The sequence below is a fragment of the Camelus ferus genome, chromosome 14 (genome assembly GCF_009834535.1).
Source record: "Camelus ferus isolate YT-003-E chromosome 14, BCGSAC_Cfer_1.0, whole genome shotgun sequence".
In the NCBI taxonomy this organism is placed as follows: Eukaryota; Metazoa; Chordata; class Mammalia; order Artiodactyla; family Camelidae; genus Camelus; species Camelus ferus.
Window position 1 is genome coordinate 27,758,496 of NC_045709.1, and position 18,366 is coordinate 27,776,861.

The window sequence follows — 18,366 nt, forward strand, 5'->3', positions numbered from 1 at the left end:
TAAAAGAGTGAGCCCTTAATTCTGAATGAATGAATGAATGAATGAATGAATGAAATACGTTGAACGCTGACACACCTACATCACCACTCACTAAATGCCACTGAAATCTCTCTGTAGAAACAAGGAGAAGTAGAGGGACGTCTGCTGAACATGAAGGGGCTTGTTTCAACAATAGGAAAAAGGTCCGGACATTTCCTGTGTAACAGCCCACAATAGCATCAGGGGAAATAATTTGCTCTTCAGCTAATTATTAATTCCCAACACTTATGCTGACCCCAGGGCAGTGAAGATCTAAGAGCACATGGAGACCGGGGCCTCACAGCTGCCCACTCCTTCCACACTGACTGGGCTCCTCCTGTTTAAGCGACACGAAGGTGCTGGACATCTGCCCCCAACAGCTCATTCCAAAATAACCCAGCCCCAGAGAGAGAGCGATGTCCTGGAAACCTCCCAACATGCTGTCTGCTCACCTTCCAGCCCCCACCCTGCTAGCCCTGCTGGCCCCTCCCCATAAAAGAAAAGCCTTTTTCTGTTTGATTTTGAGATGCTCACAGGTTCTGAGGTCAGAGAGTCCCACCTATGGCAAAACCATCTCTTAACTCCCTTTCAAATCGTAACAGCAGCTAACATGCATTATGCCTGTAGTAATACAGGACAGATGTGAGTTCTCGGCACGTACCATTTAACTAATCCTCACACACTCAGGAGAGATGTTCGCCTCTGCCTCTTAACCTTATTTGTGGACTAGAAAGGTGAGACAGAGAAAGTGCCCACCCAGGGACACGGCTCCTGAGGTTTAGGTTGGAATCAAACCCATCCCTGCAAACGCAGTTAGAACCCGTACTTCCAGTGATGCTTTTGCCTCAGTGCTGTCCTATAAGAAACCTGCTTTCCTCTGCCTCTGTCCCTGCACCCGAGCTGTTTTTCACAGCCAAAACGTCCCTCTCTCTCCTCCCACCAAACTCTGAACATTTCCCAAAGAGTAGAGTTTCGGCTTCATCTCACCCTCACCTCACCCCAACAAATGCCCACTGCTGCTCCCGTGAAATACATAGATTTCTAGTTTGATTTATAAAGGACAGCGCACCTTTCCACTAGATGATAGATGCATATGAAGCACACTTTTTTCTCTATTTTTTTTTCAATTACTCTCAGTACTTGATAAATTTGGGACTACATAGCAGGCAGTGAAAATAATTAATACGTCTCAGGAATACGAATTTGGTGTTGCCGAAATATTAAGCCACTCACTAAACTGATACAGAATCCCAAAGAATTTAAACACGCTTAATTTCTGTATGAATTCTTTATGATTCTAGAACTGGTTTTGAAATGGGCACCTTTAATTACCTAGCAAGCTGTTACCTGTTGACTGAAAGCACCACAGTCCAGTGAACAAAGCTCTGTGCAATTCAGACCCGCCTGGGGTCGCCGGCTTCAGCAGGTACAGAAATGATGCACAGCGCTCCAGATCCGCGGTGCGGACGTGCACCTGCACCTGAAAAGCTCGCACTTTCCTCTAACATCCAGGAGGGGTCCTTTTGTTCCTGCGTCTGCCCCGGGAAACATCTTATTTGAGCTCCGCCTTCCCACATCCGCTCCCTCCTTGTCAAATTCCAGCAACAGTTCACTCTCAGCTTAGCGTGGAGGCTGTCTTCCCAAACCGCTGGGAAGCTAGTACGCAAGAAACATTCTGACAAGCTTGCGGCTTTCCTAGCTCTGCCCAAGCCTGGTTCTGCTCCGGAACGTGGGAGGTGCAGACAACAATGCATTGTTGCGCCTTTTCGCTGGGAATATGACTTCCCCCTGTTTCTTCCTTAAAGACAAGAGGATGCTTTATGCTTGCTCTCCAGCCCCGAGTGTCTGATACCCAAGTCATCTGTGTTGGTTGAATCCAGCTCTTTGGGGGACAGTCTACCTACATTCCAGGTCAAGTTCTAGAAATATTTATCCTTGCCGAGTACTTAACACACGTCGCACCCAGTTATGTTCATGATGAACGCAAGTCCAGAACAAGGGCTGGGTACCTGCTTACTGGATTTGGTCATTAGTCTAAAGGTGGCAGGCTCTCAGTATCAGTTTCAATGGGTGTCCGCTTAAATCTGCCGGCTGATTGGCACATCTTCTAACGGCCTGCCTGTGCAGCTGGTGATGGGGAGGTTAGGGAGACGGACTGAGGCTGCGTTCGGTAGAAATCCACAGCCTCTCCTGGGGAAACGGGGCCGGGGCACGGGAGTTGCCGTCATAAAGACGGCATCGTCACACGGCGGCAGCAAAAGTTACCAACGGGTCTTCCCCTTTTATTCTCTAAATAGTGGAACAAAAACACAGATTTTATATAAGTTTTAAAAACTTAAAGGTTAAATGCATTTACATGGCAACCAACTACTTCAAAATTTTAACTTCTGGGCCAATGTAGTAAACGTAGGGAGAGGGCTGGCTCCGTACTCAGGAGCTCTAGGCTGCCCAGCAGTCTCATTTCATGTTTCATAGATAAAGCACTTAAGGAATATATGAAATTTACTCTTCGACCCAAGGCTTCACATTTGGTGCTAGTGATTTACTTAAGGAATTCTAAGCAGAGCCTCTGCGGAAATCATCCAACAAACTGAGCATTCCCTGCATTTGAGGCATGTCCTAGAGGGCTCTGGATAATACACGGACAGCTGATACTTCCCATAAATTCTCCAGGGGAGATACAACCATCAGCACTTTAAAAATATGTACCTAAATCAATGTGACCTCCAGATCTCTGGTCCAGAAGACCAGGGGAGTGGTGGTGACATTAACTGAAACAGAAAATAGAAGGGGAAGTTTTGTTGGGGAAACACATGGGGATAAATAACTCAATTTTGAACATAAGTTAGAAATGTAAGGCCAGCAGAATGGTGGGGTCTAAGCTGAGGAGAAGGGTCTAGACGTGATTTGGGAATCACCAGAGTGGGTGAAGGTGGATGCAGAGAGCAGAAATGAGGCTTCCCGGGAGGAGGGGTAGGAAGAGGAGAGAGATAGGGTCAGAACCTTGGTCCATGGATGTTAGACCTTCACCGTCCAAGAAACTGAGGACCAGGGGCTGGAGCGGCAGGAGGAGGAAACGGAGTCTCCCACTGCTATCATTTGATAGATTCCTTTTGTCCTAAGTGAGGACTTGGAATTTTAAGATAAAATGGAGACATAAATGAAGTCTGACTTTGCAGCTCTGTCACTACACTTACAGCTGTGGAGTTGAGGGTCCAGCTCGTTTCGCCATCAGAAACAAGCTGGAGGGCTGATATATTAAGTATTCCTGCTATGAAAGAAAAAAAGACTAATTAAAAAAAATTAAGGATGTGGGAGGGAACTTCTGGAGGTGGCAGATGAGTTTATGGCCTTGGTTCTGGCGATGCTTTCTTAGATGTAGACTTATCTCCAGACTCACCAAGTTGTAGATATTATACATGATACAATGTTTTTTAAATATAAATCATACTTCAATAAAGTGGTTAAAAAAAAGAAATCAACTTGAGAGACAGTGTGGTGTTATGGACAAAAACGTGGCTTCTGCCCTCAGGGAGACCTGAGATGGTAATTAGATCTGAGGTTTAGCATCCTGAGCCTTGTAACAGAGAGGACATCCTCTTCCTGCAGGCGGTTGTTAGAAGAATGAGGAGACTAAAACCACGTGAAGCACTCTGACAGAGTGATGTGCATTAGTGCTCAGTGCTGAACGTACCTGCACAAATGCTAAATAATAAAAGCGTAATGAAGTCACTCTGTCGCCGTTTATATTACTGTTGATAACAACATGCTGCGGACTAATTAGTAAAATCTGATATTTGGGAGCAGCAATTCTAACAGAGGAACTCCATCCCCATTTAAGTCTCTCTTTGACTAACTCAAAGAGAGTTGAATTGAAACCCTTAAAAAACTTTAGAACAAATTTTCTTTTCTACATGGAAAAGACTTGTTGAACACGTTTTAGACCAACGCAGTACATTAAAAATGACAGATTACGCACTCAAATAATACCAACTCCCAGAAAAGAACGATAAAGCACCGAAGATACTAAATTTACACTGACAAAAATGCAACATTTAGCACGTTACATAAAAATCGTGAATTGCTTGTCAATGACATAATACAAACCTTAGCACAAATAACATGTTGTCCTTTGAACAAGTGTATATGATTCTCTATACTCAGTAAGCCAATGAAAGAACTTGGAAATAAAAGCAAAAGTAGAATAATTTACACAAGATCACATTCTGCAAAGTTTTTAACCATAATTTAAATGGAAAGAGTTTTTCTTGTGGCAGTAATTTTTACTGTCTCAACTGTATAAATGTGTACATAAGACTACTTGAGTAGCTTAAAAATAAATGAAAACATGACTACTGTGACTAAATGAAAACTTCTTCCTGGATATATTTCTAGAAGAAGTCAAGCACGTGCCAGAGAGGTTGTAATGCCTCTAAAGGGACTACCTGACTTTTCAGTGCAGTTTAATTTCTTAAATTTGCAAGAAATTAATACTTTACCTCTGACAGAGTGATGTGTATCAGTACGCAGTTGGAATTTTCCAAGGTAGATAAGAGACTCAAAAGAGGTGATAAATAGAGCCATCGTTTCACGCTTGGGTCAGGCCGGGAATATAATGACTTTGCCATCTGTCATGGACTAAACTTCTGTGTCCCCTCCCCCCCAATTCACATATTGAAGACCCTCAATGTGATATTAGGATCTGGGGGCCTCTGGGAGGTAATTAGGTTTGGATGAGGTCCCGAGGCTCGAGTCCCCGCGATGGGATTAGTGCCCTTACAAGAAAAGAGACAGAGATGGAGTGTTGTTTCCCCACCGTGAGGAGACACAGCGAGAAGGCAGCTGTCCACAAGCCAGGAGGAGAGCCCTCCCCAAACACTGGACTGGTCAGCACGGCAGTCTTGGACTCTCCAGCCCCCAGAACCATGAGAAATAAATGTCTGTTGTCTAAGCCACCAGGTCTAGAGTATCTTGTCGTGGGAGCCTGAGTAGGACACCCTCTGTGGACAAATATTTTTATTCCACGCTGCAGTAATGGACTTAAAATGTCCACAACTGGCTAGAAATGCAGACTCCTTTGTTGAATTCTAATTCACCCAACCATTTCTTCATCATTCAATGCTGATGCCAACCTTAGTACTGAATATCATCTTTACTTCCATCAGTAACAGAAACGATTTCCTGGGAGACGTACATGTATACAAGTTGAATTTGAGGGTCTTCTTCTCTAAGAACCTTATTCTGATGTCCCAGAGGCATCCCTAACTCAGTTAACAGCATTTTGTTTTCCTGGTTGTTCAAGGCAGAACAAAATGGACATCACCCTTGAACCCCTCACTCCCATGGCAGGTAGGATTTTGCTTCCATAATTCTGCCCTCTGATGTTCTGTTGTGAATACGTCCCATTATCTGGGGAAAGGGAATTAAGATTGCTAATGAGCTGGCCTTAAAAAAGGGCGACCATCCTGGATTCTCCAGGTGAGCCCAGTGCAACCACAGGGCCCCCAGAAGTGTAAGTGGAAGGCAAAACACGTGGTCAGAGAGACTCAAGCAAGGATAGAAAAGAAACAGGAGGAATCTGCAGCATGGGAGGCCAACGCAATCCACCACTGTTGACTTTGAAGAAGGAGGATAAGGCTGTAATTCAAGGCAGGTGGCTTCTAGAAAATGAAAAAGTCGAGAAACAGATTCTCCCCTAGATATTCCAGAAAGGAAGCAGCCATGATGATACCTTGCTTTCAGCCCAGTGGGACGCCAAGCGGACTTGGGACCTGTGAAGCTATGTGATAATACATTTACGCTGTTTTCAGCCACTAAATTTGCAGTACTTTGTTATGGCAGCAACAGAAAGTAATAGGTCCCGATCACCAGCTCATCAGCATTTCCTGTCAGCTCGATTCTAAAAGTACAGCCCGAAGCTGACTGTTTTTCACCACATCCTTGTTCCATTTTGGCCTCTTGCCGAGTTTACCAACAGAGCCTCCCAATCAGTGTCCCTGCTTTTGCCCTCAGATCCTTCAGCCAATGCAGAACGCAGCAACCAGGCTGATTCTGCTAACTCGTAAGTGGCACCAGGGCTCTCTTCTGCTTAAACCCTCCAGTGGCTCCAGCAGTCACTGGGCACAACAGCCAGGGTCCTTTCCATGGCCCCCCCACCCCCACGCGGCCTGGCTGCTCTGCCTCCGCCCCCCCTCATTCACTCAACTGTTCCCACCGCGCTGGTTCCTCCAGCAGTTGGGATGCCCCCCCTCAGGCTTTGGGCTCACCTGAAACGCCCCTTCCCTGATGCACCTTCGGGCGGTGATCGAGGACTCCTCAGCATTTATCATCGTCCACCGTGCTACTAATTTAACCTTGTCTTACTATTTTCAGTCACCCACGCAAGACAAGACAGTTGAGCATCATAGGGGTAGTGATTTTGTCTGTTCCATACACAGCTGTCTGGTTCATAACAATGACTCAATGAACACCTGATGGCTTCGTGCACCTTCCCCGTGGAATATGACTGTTGGGTCTGTTCCTTTGCTCCAGTTCCCACTGCTACTGCCCGAACCCAGCTCACTCTACTAACACGGAAATCTCAACGATGGATTCTAGTTGGTGTCTTTGCTTTCAGTTCTTATCCTCACCCTTCAGTGCCTCCCTACGGATATTTATCCCTGATTAATGTTTGCTAAAAACCATCTGCAGCATATGAATTTTCTTCTCAGGAATATACAGTCATTCCCATTGCTGCTTCAAGACCAGAGCTTGAAGTATTCCCGCCCAACTTCTCTGTTTAAAATCGCTTTAGCAGCTACTGCCCTCACTTCCCACACCTTTCAGAGGACAGACCTCCGCGTGCAGGGCTCTCACTGCTGTGCACCTGCACTGCTGCCCAAAGGCAGACTTCTCTTCTTCCCTTCCTTCAAACATCTGAGCTTTCAGCAACCATCAAGACCAGAGTCTCTAGATAATACAGCCTCTAAGAGACTTTGCCCATCTGCTCCAGATCCACCAGACTTTACTGTTACTCATTAATAGTTTTCTATTTTATTGAGGTTTTTCTTTCTTTCTTTCTTTCTACTTATATTGGAGGTTCTCTGACAACAGGATTCATTCCTCTGTGACCACCCAAGTGACAAGACAGTTCCACGCCTACAGCAACTCCTTTAAAAGTATTAATTCAGATTTTATGCCTTCAATGTTTTGGTAAAATATTATAATACATAACAATATAGTATATAATAGTTTCCTCTTGTTCTCTGGGTTGATTACTTCCTGTTCTTAATTTCTTTTCAGCCCTAACTCAGGGATTATTTTTTTCCTGTAGATACCTTACACAGAAGGTTTTCTAACTTTGCAAATAATTTTCTTGTTATTTCTTTACTATTAAATCAACAAAGGCAATTAAATCTGCCTGCATTTTAACTGAGGTTTGCTCCAACGGCTCCTTCTGGGTAGGCTTGGAAAAGCTGCTTCACTCTTTTCCTCAGCACCACTGGGAGATGCTGGGATGGGCAGTGGGTGCAGAGAATCTGACAGACCTCAGTTCCCTGCCCCGTGATGTGCTTAAAGCTTCGCAGAGGAGACAGCCACTAAATGAAGAGCTGTAAGTGAGGTGATAAAAAAAAAAAAATGGGCGGTAACAGTGCTCTGGGACAGTCTGCTAGAGGATGTGACACCTCGGCTGCATCTCCGTTCCTTCACATGTGAAATAAGAGTTTGGACTAGAGGGTTTCCTAGGTGCTTCCCAGCTGGGAGAGTCTCCGCCAATCATTCCACTTTAAGGAAAAAAAAAAACCTCAGAACTTCTCCGAGTGCTCTAGTTGGACTCGCAAGCCCACACAAAGCCAGAAGAAGCACCATTTCAGTCCTCTTATCGTTGCTGTAGTTGTGTAGAGCACGCTGTCAGGCTTCTCAGATACAGATCCACAATTCCTGTTTGAGAGCTTTGGGTCCTAGCATGCTACTAAATTTATCATCTTTTTCCAGATGGGGCAGGTTAGGAAATAAACAGCTCAGCAACAGTTATGCCATCAAACGAGTTACCAAAAAACTTGGTTTTCAGAGAATTTGATTTTAAAATGTAGTTAATGGGTTGTGGGTCTGCACTCTTGGCCTGCCTGTTTTAGATGAATTTGATCAGTAATTTTAGAGTCAATCAAGATAAATTAATTTATATTTGCTTCTTTGAAGCCTTTTACATTTATACCTACAGCTGGAAAGTTTCTCTCACATTAGAACTCTCGAAGGTAGATTCTAAAAACAAAAAAATTCATACACAAGAATACAAAAACTGAGAAACTTTATAGTCTTGTACAGGCAATTGAAATTTGGATTAAGTATTCTTAATACACTTTGAAACTACAATCCAGACAACTTAAAGGGATAAGCCAATCAGCTCTTATATCCTGAGTTTGGAGGGGAAGTGACTTCACTACTATATCCATGTATGAGATAATAATAAATTTTGCAACGCAATCTCATACCAAAGGAAATAATTTCACTGGAAAAACATTTCATCAACAATTTGAATGAACAACTTGCAAGGAAACCACTTGATTTTTATGTAGGTAATTCTTAATATATATATATATACATTATATATATATATATACACACACAACATATATATATATGTGTATATATATATATATATATACACACACACAATTTTATCAAAATTTTGCATTTTTTAAATCTTTAGTAGGAGACTTGGGAATTAAACTAAGTTCCTTGTAAAGAGCATTTTGTTCTTGAACATTTCAGACAGGTAAAAGAAAACCTCTAGTATTTAAAAGAAGTTCTATCTCCTACTTCCCCCCCACCCCCCAAAAAAACCAACCAAAGATATGAAACAGCACATCAGAAAACGTTTTCGTTGCAGTCGTTACCTTCTTTGTCATCGTGGTGGATAACTGCATCCTGCATCATGTCAGCAAGATTGAAACGAACTTTCTGACTCCGGCCATGCTTCAGCTTTCTCAGGAGCCCCTCCTGCTTCTGGAACGCCTTCTCTCTCTCATAGTAGGCTTTGACTTGCTCACAGCGCATGCGCTTCACCAGCCGCTGCCGCTGGCCCAGGGGGAGGGACTCCAGCAAGCACTGGTCAATTTCCATTTCATGCGATCGAAAAACGTTACATAGCTGAAAGCAACCTGAAAGAAACACAGCGGGAAAGTCACCGGACCTTCTACCACAGGCCAGACAGCAGCTCTCCGAGCATCACCTTCTCACTCAAGTCGGAGACCCACTCAGTCCCCTCGGCGCTGAACACACTAACACGAGCCTTTTCCCAGGGTGCGGGGCAAGCAGGGAGAGTTGATGTCTTACTCAAGACTTCATAGTAATAAGACAGATGATGTAATTAGACACGGATGTGTAGTTTTTGCTCAACGTCATTACTAACAATGCATCCTTTCCTATTTCTTTACATCTGTACCAGATTTCAGATCTAAATGTTTTACCATGGCATTAAGTTTCCTTGTCTAATTGAACAACGCTGACTAAACTCTACATGTTAAACTTTGGCAGAAGGCCATTCAGTCGTTGAGAACGCCTAATAAAACTGGTTTTGCGGGTCTTGATGACTCTGCTGATCAGATGTAACAGAACATACGTACGCTATCCATTGTTCATACGACACAGCGATCACTTTCCACCAAGTTTTGCTGAGCCCTTTTCCTTGTGATCAGTGACATTCATTTCTGAAAGACCTAATGATGATTAAGCATAAAGACTGCACAGAGGAAAGGCAAGTCTTCTCCTGGCAACTCGAAGCCGTGGATAGAATTGCCGCTGTTGTAGTCGTTGTCTTATTAGCAGAGTGATTAGCAAATTGAGTTCTCTGGCTTGGACCTGAAAAGCATCCCTGCCTATTTCCCATCAACACCACCCAAAACACCGGTAAGGGAACTGTACAAACTTGTACTGAAACCAAACAGATCCCTGCTGGGCCTCACTGGATACAAAAGCCTTTCACTGTCCCCAGTTTCTTGCTTGTGGGAGAAAGGTTTCAGCCTCCCCCGCTTTCCCTGAGTTCCAAAGGGAAATTCAGTTACTAATTGGTGGAGGGTGGAAATGTAGAAACAAAGGGAAAGCAGTCAAGAAACTTCAGTGCAGGTATGGGGCAGGGTCCTGTTCCTCCTGCAGAGATTCACCTAACAATCTGGTATGTAGCTCTGAGCTCTTCTTCAGGAACTAAGGCCCCCACCCAGGTGGAGGATGGTACCTTCAGGCTGAGCACAGGCAGCTGGACCCCAGACAGGCAGGTGGGCTCCAGACTGGCAGGTGGACCCCAGACAGGAAGGAACAAAAAGGCTGATGACTGAGATTCCTGGAACACCACCCAGGTACCTCCCCACCAACCAGTCAGAGAAAAGTCACACACCCTGCAGACCTCTCCACAAATTTTGCTTATAAAAACCCTTCCCCGAAATCCATTGGTCTTTTGAGTTCAAGCTACCCTGTTCTCCTTACATGCCTGAAGCAATAAACCTTTCTTTGCTCCAGACTCTGACTTTTCCATTTAGCCTCAATGTGTATCCAGCACATGAACTTGGGTTTGACAACAGTTTATTTACCACCACAGTAAAATTTTACTGTTGGCAGAAAATTAATGTTAAAGAGCCGAAAATTCTAGAATCTGACTCACAAACACAGGTTCAGATAACCGTTTGTATGTCCTTCTCTTAAGAAATTCATAATGTAAGTCTCAGGCAAATGAAAGTAACTCTGCATACACAAAAATGTGGCTGCACACAGGCCACCTCTGGAAAGATCCTACAACAAGGGTCTACTCCACCTTCGGAAAGATGCTCTATTCCTTTGACAGGACAGCAAATTGTGACAGTGGTATTTTCATTTCTGTTTCCCTTGACGCTTGGCAAAGCTTTATTCTTACAAACACCAGGCACAACCATTCCTGGTGTGCATATAAAGAAAAGGAAGTTGAGAGAGGCTGTAACTTGTCCAAGGCCAAAGAGATGATTATATAACAGAGTCGTAAATGTTCCATAAAGGCTCAAGAAAAAATAGTAAAAGACAATGCCTCTTGAAAGCCAGATATTATGTGTGTGTGTGTGTGTGTGTGTGTCTGTGTGTGTGTGTGTGTGTGTCTGTGTATGGGGGAGAGAAGCAGGGTCAGGGAATTGTGTTTTGGTTGTTTGCTAGCATTTGACAAAAGCTAAACATTTTAGAATCATATGTTTTCATAAAACTCTTCATAAGTCTATGTAAGAGGGGTGTTAGACGTATCAAACAGCTTCGCATAAAATGTTCCCTTTCCAACAACCCGCGCACAAAAGGATACCGGGGGCTCTGAAATTACGACAAATTGCTCCAGAGTCTGTCTGTGTGATAAAAACAGTGATCACTGCCCCAGCAGTTTGTCTGTGAGGGCTCGTTAATAATGGGCAGGAAACAGCCTCCGCTTTCGAATCTGTTTGGAAAACATCACCAGGTTGGATTTACTAACTTGGATGCTCGGGACACTGTGACTTCCCTGACTCTCCCCCGTCCGCCAGTGGGCACCCAGGGAATCATTGGAGCCACCGCAAACCCTGAAGACATAACACAAGTGGCACTGCAGAGCAGCCTGTGCTGATCAGCGCCAGTCGAGGAGGGAGGGTGGTCCAGTGAACACAACAGTCCCCTGGCTTTTCCCTCTTAAGAAAGGTCTCATGGTGAAATTTTCACTTTTTTTGTTGTTGTTTTGTTTTTTCACTTGTATTCTTTTTATTGAAGTACAGTCAGTTTACAATGTTGCATCAATTTCTGGTGTCCAGCGTCATGTTTCAGTCATACATATATATACATATATGCCTTTTCATATTCTTTTTCATTATAGGTTACTACGAGATATTGAATATAGTTCCCGGTGCTGTACAGAAGAAACTTGTTTTTTATCTACTTTATATACAGTAGTTAGTATTTGCACATCTCAAACTCTCAATTTATCCTTCCTCCCCTTCCCCCCACCCCTAGTAAGCATAGGTTTGTTTACTATGTCTGTGAGTCTATTTCTGTTTAGTAGATAAGTTCATTAGTGTCTTCTTTTTTCTTTTCTTTCCCTTTTTTTTTAGATTCCACACATGAGTGATATCATATGATATTTTTTCTTTCTCTTTCTGATGACAATCTCCAGATCCATCCATGTTGCTGCAAATGACATTATTTTATTCTTTTTTATGGCTGAGTAGTATTCCATTGTATAATTATACCACAGCTTCTTTATCCAGTCATCTGTTGATGGACATTTAGGTTGCTTCCATGTCTTGGCTATTGTACATAGTGCTGCTGTGAACATTGGGGTGCAGGTGTCTTGGAATTACTGTGTGTCTGCCTATTATCACAGTGCAAATACTCCTGGCACAGCCAAGTAAACCCCACCACGTGACATCACTAAACTCAGGGATGGGAAGAAGTTCTGACCCGAATCAGTGTAGGACAGCTTCAGAATCCCATTGTGTCTACCCCACCCGGGGAATCAAGGTTTTACATCTATCAGAAAAACACAAATACTCAAGAAAAGATATTCCATCAAGACTTCCAAGGCATGACTGAAGCAGACAGCATCAAGAATTACCCACTTTTCAAGAGAAAATAACCATTTATATGTAATAGCCTTTGCTCAGGATGTTTGATTTATACCTAGTTGTAGTTTGGGTTTCAATAAGAAGTAGGATATAACATTTTTCTATTTATGATCTGGAGCAAAGTAGTCAACAGTTTTAAGATTTTCCTATTAGTGTATAAAAGGAGTTAATATGTTGAATTTTCTGGAATTTTTTAAAAATAGGAGAGAGTTTGTAAAAAATAATGTCTGGCACAAAGTAAGTGCTCAGTGAATGGTTAACTGTTCTTATGAGGAATATATGATGAGGCTCTGTGTGTCTCAACTAGTGAGCACACTGCATGTGAAAAGAGAACCAGAGGGAGGGACGTGCACCATCCATCCGGAGAGCTCCCAAGTTACCTCACCTTTGTACCTTCTCTCTGGCTCGCCACCACACCAGCGGTGCTCCAGACACAGGGTCTTTGCTGTGCTTCTGTCCCCTCTGTCTGCAATGTTCCCCCTCTGACAGCTGAAGCCTGCGTAGTTAGCACCCTCCATCCCCCAGGCCTGCACTCAACAGCCCCTTCTTCATGAGGCTCCCACAGGCCTCTTCACCTGTATCTGCAAATGTCCCCAAATAACGCTTCCAGTTCCTACTCCCCGCTTTTTCCCCCTTAGTGTCCATCAGCCTTACTTCTACAATCGCAGTGATTATACTTACAATACATATTATACTCATATCTATACTAATGCTGTTGACTAAGAAACTTGTATGTTTTCTTGTTTATCTGTAAGCCCCACAAAGTCAGGAACTTGGGGTGTTTTATCCACTGCTTATTCTCAGCCTCTGGAACAGTCGATATTCAACATTTTTGCTGTTGTTGAACGAAATGATTTAATGGACCATTAGATTGCTGGCAGGAGAAGCACATGCATTACCAGGACCGGATCGAGCATTCAGCATCCAGCAGATAAATGCTTCTCAATTCTGTTCTCACCGACGTGCATATTGACATCAAACTCCTCATCTAATTGTTTCTTCTCCCAAAATTATCTGGCCTGATACAGTGCAGCCAGGGTTACCATTGTATTGGATTTCCTGATCCACAGTGTTACTCTTTGGGTGGGTGGGGGAGGAGAATCCGATATCCATATGGCTGCCCTGAAATTCTAGATAAAAATGTACAGACATCTACCACAGCCAGAGGTCCCCACTTGGCAAACGTGCACCTCCATGTGACAAAAACTGAGAGCCAGCAAACAAAGTACATCAAGGAAAATGCAAAGGTCTATATTCAGAAATAAATGCACAGCATATGTGGAAAAATTAGTAGCCCCCTGCTTGGTTTTGGAGGGCTCTGCATAATGTGTTGACCCTAGGACTTTTTGTTGTAGCAAACCAAAAATATAAGGGATAAAGTTAAGCGAACTAGGAAAATGAACCCCTGAAATCATCCTGCTGTACAACCGCCAGAAATGCCTTTGTCTCCATTAGAATCAAAATCTTCATGTGGGCACGCCACCCTCAGTGTGGGAGATTTTTATGCATATCTCTCCATGACTGCTAGATTATATAGGAAAACAGTTAGTGAGGGCACAGGTAATTTGATCTAAAGGAAGTTTATAGAAATGGGCACCTAGTTTTCAGGGGGACAAACCTTTTTTTCCAAGAATTCATGGATGATTTTCAAAATTGACTTTGTCCTAGGTCACAAAGCAAAGCAAATTGCAACAAATACTGAAGAAGGGAAATTCAACAGCCATTTCCTGAACCCAGCTCAGAACTGGATCTCAGTCTCAGAAATGAAGCCACACCTCCCAATATATTCAGAAACTTTTTAAGCTTTTTAAGCTGATTCTAAATAAAGCATAATTTAAGGAGGAGAACATGATAGAAATAATACATTTTTAGAACCAATCATTGATGAATGAAAGTCTATATCAAATTCATGGATGAAACTAAAATAGCTCACAGGAATTCATTTATAGTTTTAAATGTATATATTAGGAAAAAATACAGTTTTAGAATCAATGAGAAAAGTATCTGATTCATAGTTAGAAACAAACAAAGAAAGAAGCTCAAAAAAAGAAGAAAATAACAAAACGAGGGTATAAATGAATAAAAATCAAATAAGGAAAGAGCAAAGAGAAGGTAAGACATGAGAAATGGACAATAACTAGAAACATACAACTTATCAAGAGTGACCCAAGAAGAAATAGAATTTTGAATAGATTTATAATCATTACATTAATTAAGTGGTTACAATCTAAGCACCAAAAAGAAAAACTAAACAGACAAAACAAAACATGGCCCAAATGATTCATAGGCCTTTAAGAAATGAATAACCTGAATTTTCCCCCAACTCTCCCAGAGAATGGAAAAGATAAGAATTGTCTCAAATCATTTTCTAAGACTATCATAAATTTGACACCAAAACTCAGTGCGGGACATCACAAAAAAAGGGGGTTACCGGGCAATCTTATCATAAATACACAAGGAAATAGCTTGTGTGCACATTAGCAATATGAATCCAGGGTATGCAATTTGTCAGTGGAATGAAAGGATGGCTAATCTTAGAATGTCTGTGAGTGTATGTCACTGCTTTATCTTCTGTTTCACATTTAGAGAAGGAAGGCCCTCTCTCATTGCTTCCGTAATACCTGAAAATGAAGGTTATAGTCAACATGTAGAAAAAGAAAAAGAAAAAAACGGCCACAAAATGTGGGTAGGAGGAAAAAAAAATCACTTATTTCTACCAACAGAGGCTAAAATGCAAAGTCAATTTACATAAAGTAATCTACAATGCATGTTAGAAATCACGTAGCCTGCTCTTCTTCAAAGGACAGTTTTGATAAATGAGTGTTTCAGTCTATAAATTACGTAGAGACTGTTATTTCTGGGCATTACAATTAAGCCAATAGATCCTGTTATTTTATTAGTTAAACTGAGTCTATTTTATAACCGTGTTGATTTATAGATTCTCTAACCCTTAAGTGTCATTAGTCAGTATATTGCAATTCTACATAGAAATATCAATACATTCTATAACTCATCTATTAGAACTAGCAGTTCAGAATTATGGTCAACACGAGTCAGCGCACACACAGAAGAAGGCTGCGTTGTTCCTGGTGCCCTGCCCAGATCCCCCTCACTGGCCGGTGCACCAGCATCCTCAGCTGCTCTGAGTATTGGCTGCTAATTACTCAGAGTTGTTCCCTTCTCTGGAGAATCCCCTGCCAGGCTGTCTCCCAGGGAGTGGAAGACTCTACCCATACACTGTCAGCCACAGTCACTGAATGCCTTACACAGAGGTGCTAAAACATGCCCCCCTGCTCTTCTTCCCAAGTTGACCCAAAATGATGAATTACTTTGAGCTGTGTTGTAGGATTGTGAACTCAGTATAGAGCTTAAGCTTAATAAACAGTTATGAAATAACATCATCAATGAACAGAATATATAAAGAACAAATAACTCTTACAAATCAACAACAACAAAATCAAATAACCAAATTAAACAATGGACAAATGACTTGAATAGACATTTCTTCCAAGTAATATACAGGTGGCCAACAAGCCAATAAAAAGATGCTCAAATCACTAATCATCAGAGAAATGCAGGTCAAAACCGCAATGAGATATCTATCAACTTACGTCCATTAGAGGGTCTATTAGCAAAACAAAACAAAACCAGAAAATAAAAACTGTTGGCAAGAACGTGAAAGAAATTGGAAATTGGAAATCTTGGGCATGGTTAGTGGGATTGTAAAATGGTACAACTGCTATGGAAAACAGTATTGAGTTTCCTCAAAAAATTAAAGATAGAACTAGCATATGATCTAGCAACCCCACTCTGGGTATGAAACAAAAGAATTGAAAGCAGGATCTCAACAGAGATTTGCTCACCTATATTTATTACAGCATTGTTCACAATAACTGAGAGGTCGAAGCAACCTAAATGTCCACAGACAAATGAATGGATAAACAAAATATGTATATATGGAATATATATAAGTACTTTCCACGTTATGGAATATTATTCAGCCTTTAAAAAAAGGAAATCCTGTCGCATGCTATAAAATGGATCAACCTTGAAGACATTATGCTAAATGCAATAAGCCAGTCCCCAAAAGACAAATACTATATGATTTCACTTATATGAGTCGTCTAATTCATAGAAACAGAAAGTGAAACCAAGCAGGACCCTGTGAGGTCTTCCAGGGAACAGACCTGGTGTCCCCCACCTCTTGTTTACAGAGAGTTTGAGCCTCCTAGGCCTCCTCTGAGTTCAAAAGAGCAAATAATCAGAGAAGTGAGAAAATGTAGAAACAAAGGAAAAAGTTAAGCAAGACAAAATAATGCTCACCTCCTCCAGGGATAGAAATCATATCCTGGGCTATATCCTTGAGTTGTTTTGCAGATACTAAAACCCCTACTGGGTGGAAGGAGTTATGCTGACCACCAGCGCATAGACCCCAGACTGACTGGAACCAGAAGGTGAATGATATTGACTAACTCCCCAAATACCACCTGATTACCTCACCACCAACAATCAGAAGAATGTCCACCAGCTGATCAAGTACCCTGCAACCCAATCCTCTCCCTCATCCTGCCTTTAAAGACCCTTCTCTGAAAGTCGTTGGGGAGTTCAGGTCTTCTGAGCATGAGCTGCCCGTTCTCCATGCTTGGTACCCGGCAATAAACACTGTGCTTTCCTTCACTGCAACCCAGTGTCAGTAGATTGGCTTTATGGCTCATTGGGTGAGGAACCCAAATTTGGTTCTGGTTCCACGACAAAAATAGAACAATGGAAAAAAAAATAGAATGATAGTTACCAGGGGCTAGGGGAAGAGGGAAAGAGGGAGTTGTTAGTTAATGGGTATAGAGAATCAGATTTTAAAGATGAAAACATTTTGGAGATCTGTGGCGTAGGAATGTGAATATGCTTCATACTACTGAACTGGACCCTTTAAAATGCTTAAGGTGGTAAATTCTATTTTAGATTTTTTTTTAACCATAATAAAATAAGTGGGGGAAAAAGAGAATAAGACACAAAGGGCTGCATCACAGGATATTTAAAAACACAAACATATTTTTAAGTATTTTGTGGAAAATGCAGTTGCAAACTTGTTGTTCATTCCACTTCATACAATGTTTGCTATGAACTCCAGGAAGGTACCTGTCTGGGAAGGAAATTAACATGCTTACATACAGGTGTGACACACACTCATGCACCCAACAACTCTCCTGGCAGAAATTTCACTCTCAGAATCAATTGTTATAACATGCTCCCAAAGATATTTTTACTGCCTATACAATGACGATGAAACAAAGGAAAAGTAAAGGATTTTCAAAGACAAGAGTGTAATCAATTTCAGCATGCTTCCCTAGAGCCTTAAAACAAAATCTTTTTAAGCACTGAAGTTTTCTTAAAAATGCTAAATTTTAACATCCTAGTAATCAAACTGCAGGTCCATATCCCTCTTTGTAGAGCAAAAAATAGTACAAAGAAATATTTTGGGAAGATATAGATGTTATGCCCTAAAATATCTCAGGATTTAGGTCGACAACGCCTGTCTCATGTAACCATGCACTGAAACACTTCTCTGAAAAATGGAGAAATAAACTTAAACAATTTAAATTCTTCCCAAGAAAATCAACAATATTTTTCATCTCACTACTTTACTGATATCTCCAAAATTTTTAATTTATGTATCAAGAGGCCATTTCTTGGGTTTCCATCCAATTATTAGGGCATGATTTTCTAGTGAGAGAATGTGAAAAAATGTTTTCCCTTTAAATTAAAATGGAAA

The 18,366-nt window shown here is 41.9% G+C and overlaps 1 protein-coding gene across 1 annotated transcript in view; it reads right to left on the reverse strand.

The window, feature by feature from the left end:
* The window catches only part of MYO16 (myosin XVI), a 437,171-nt gene that overhangs the window by 318,569 nt on the left and 100,236 nt on the right, over nt 1–18,366 (reverse strand). The window contains exon 2 of the mRNA XM_032496671.1: nt 8,895–9,158. Within this exon, the coding sequence (XP_032352562.1) occupies nt 8,895–9,120 (226 nt within the window). The 5' untranslated portion in view covers nt 9,121–9,158. The remainder of the gene's footprint in view (nt 1–8,894; nt 9,159–18,366) is intronic.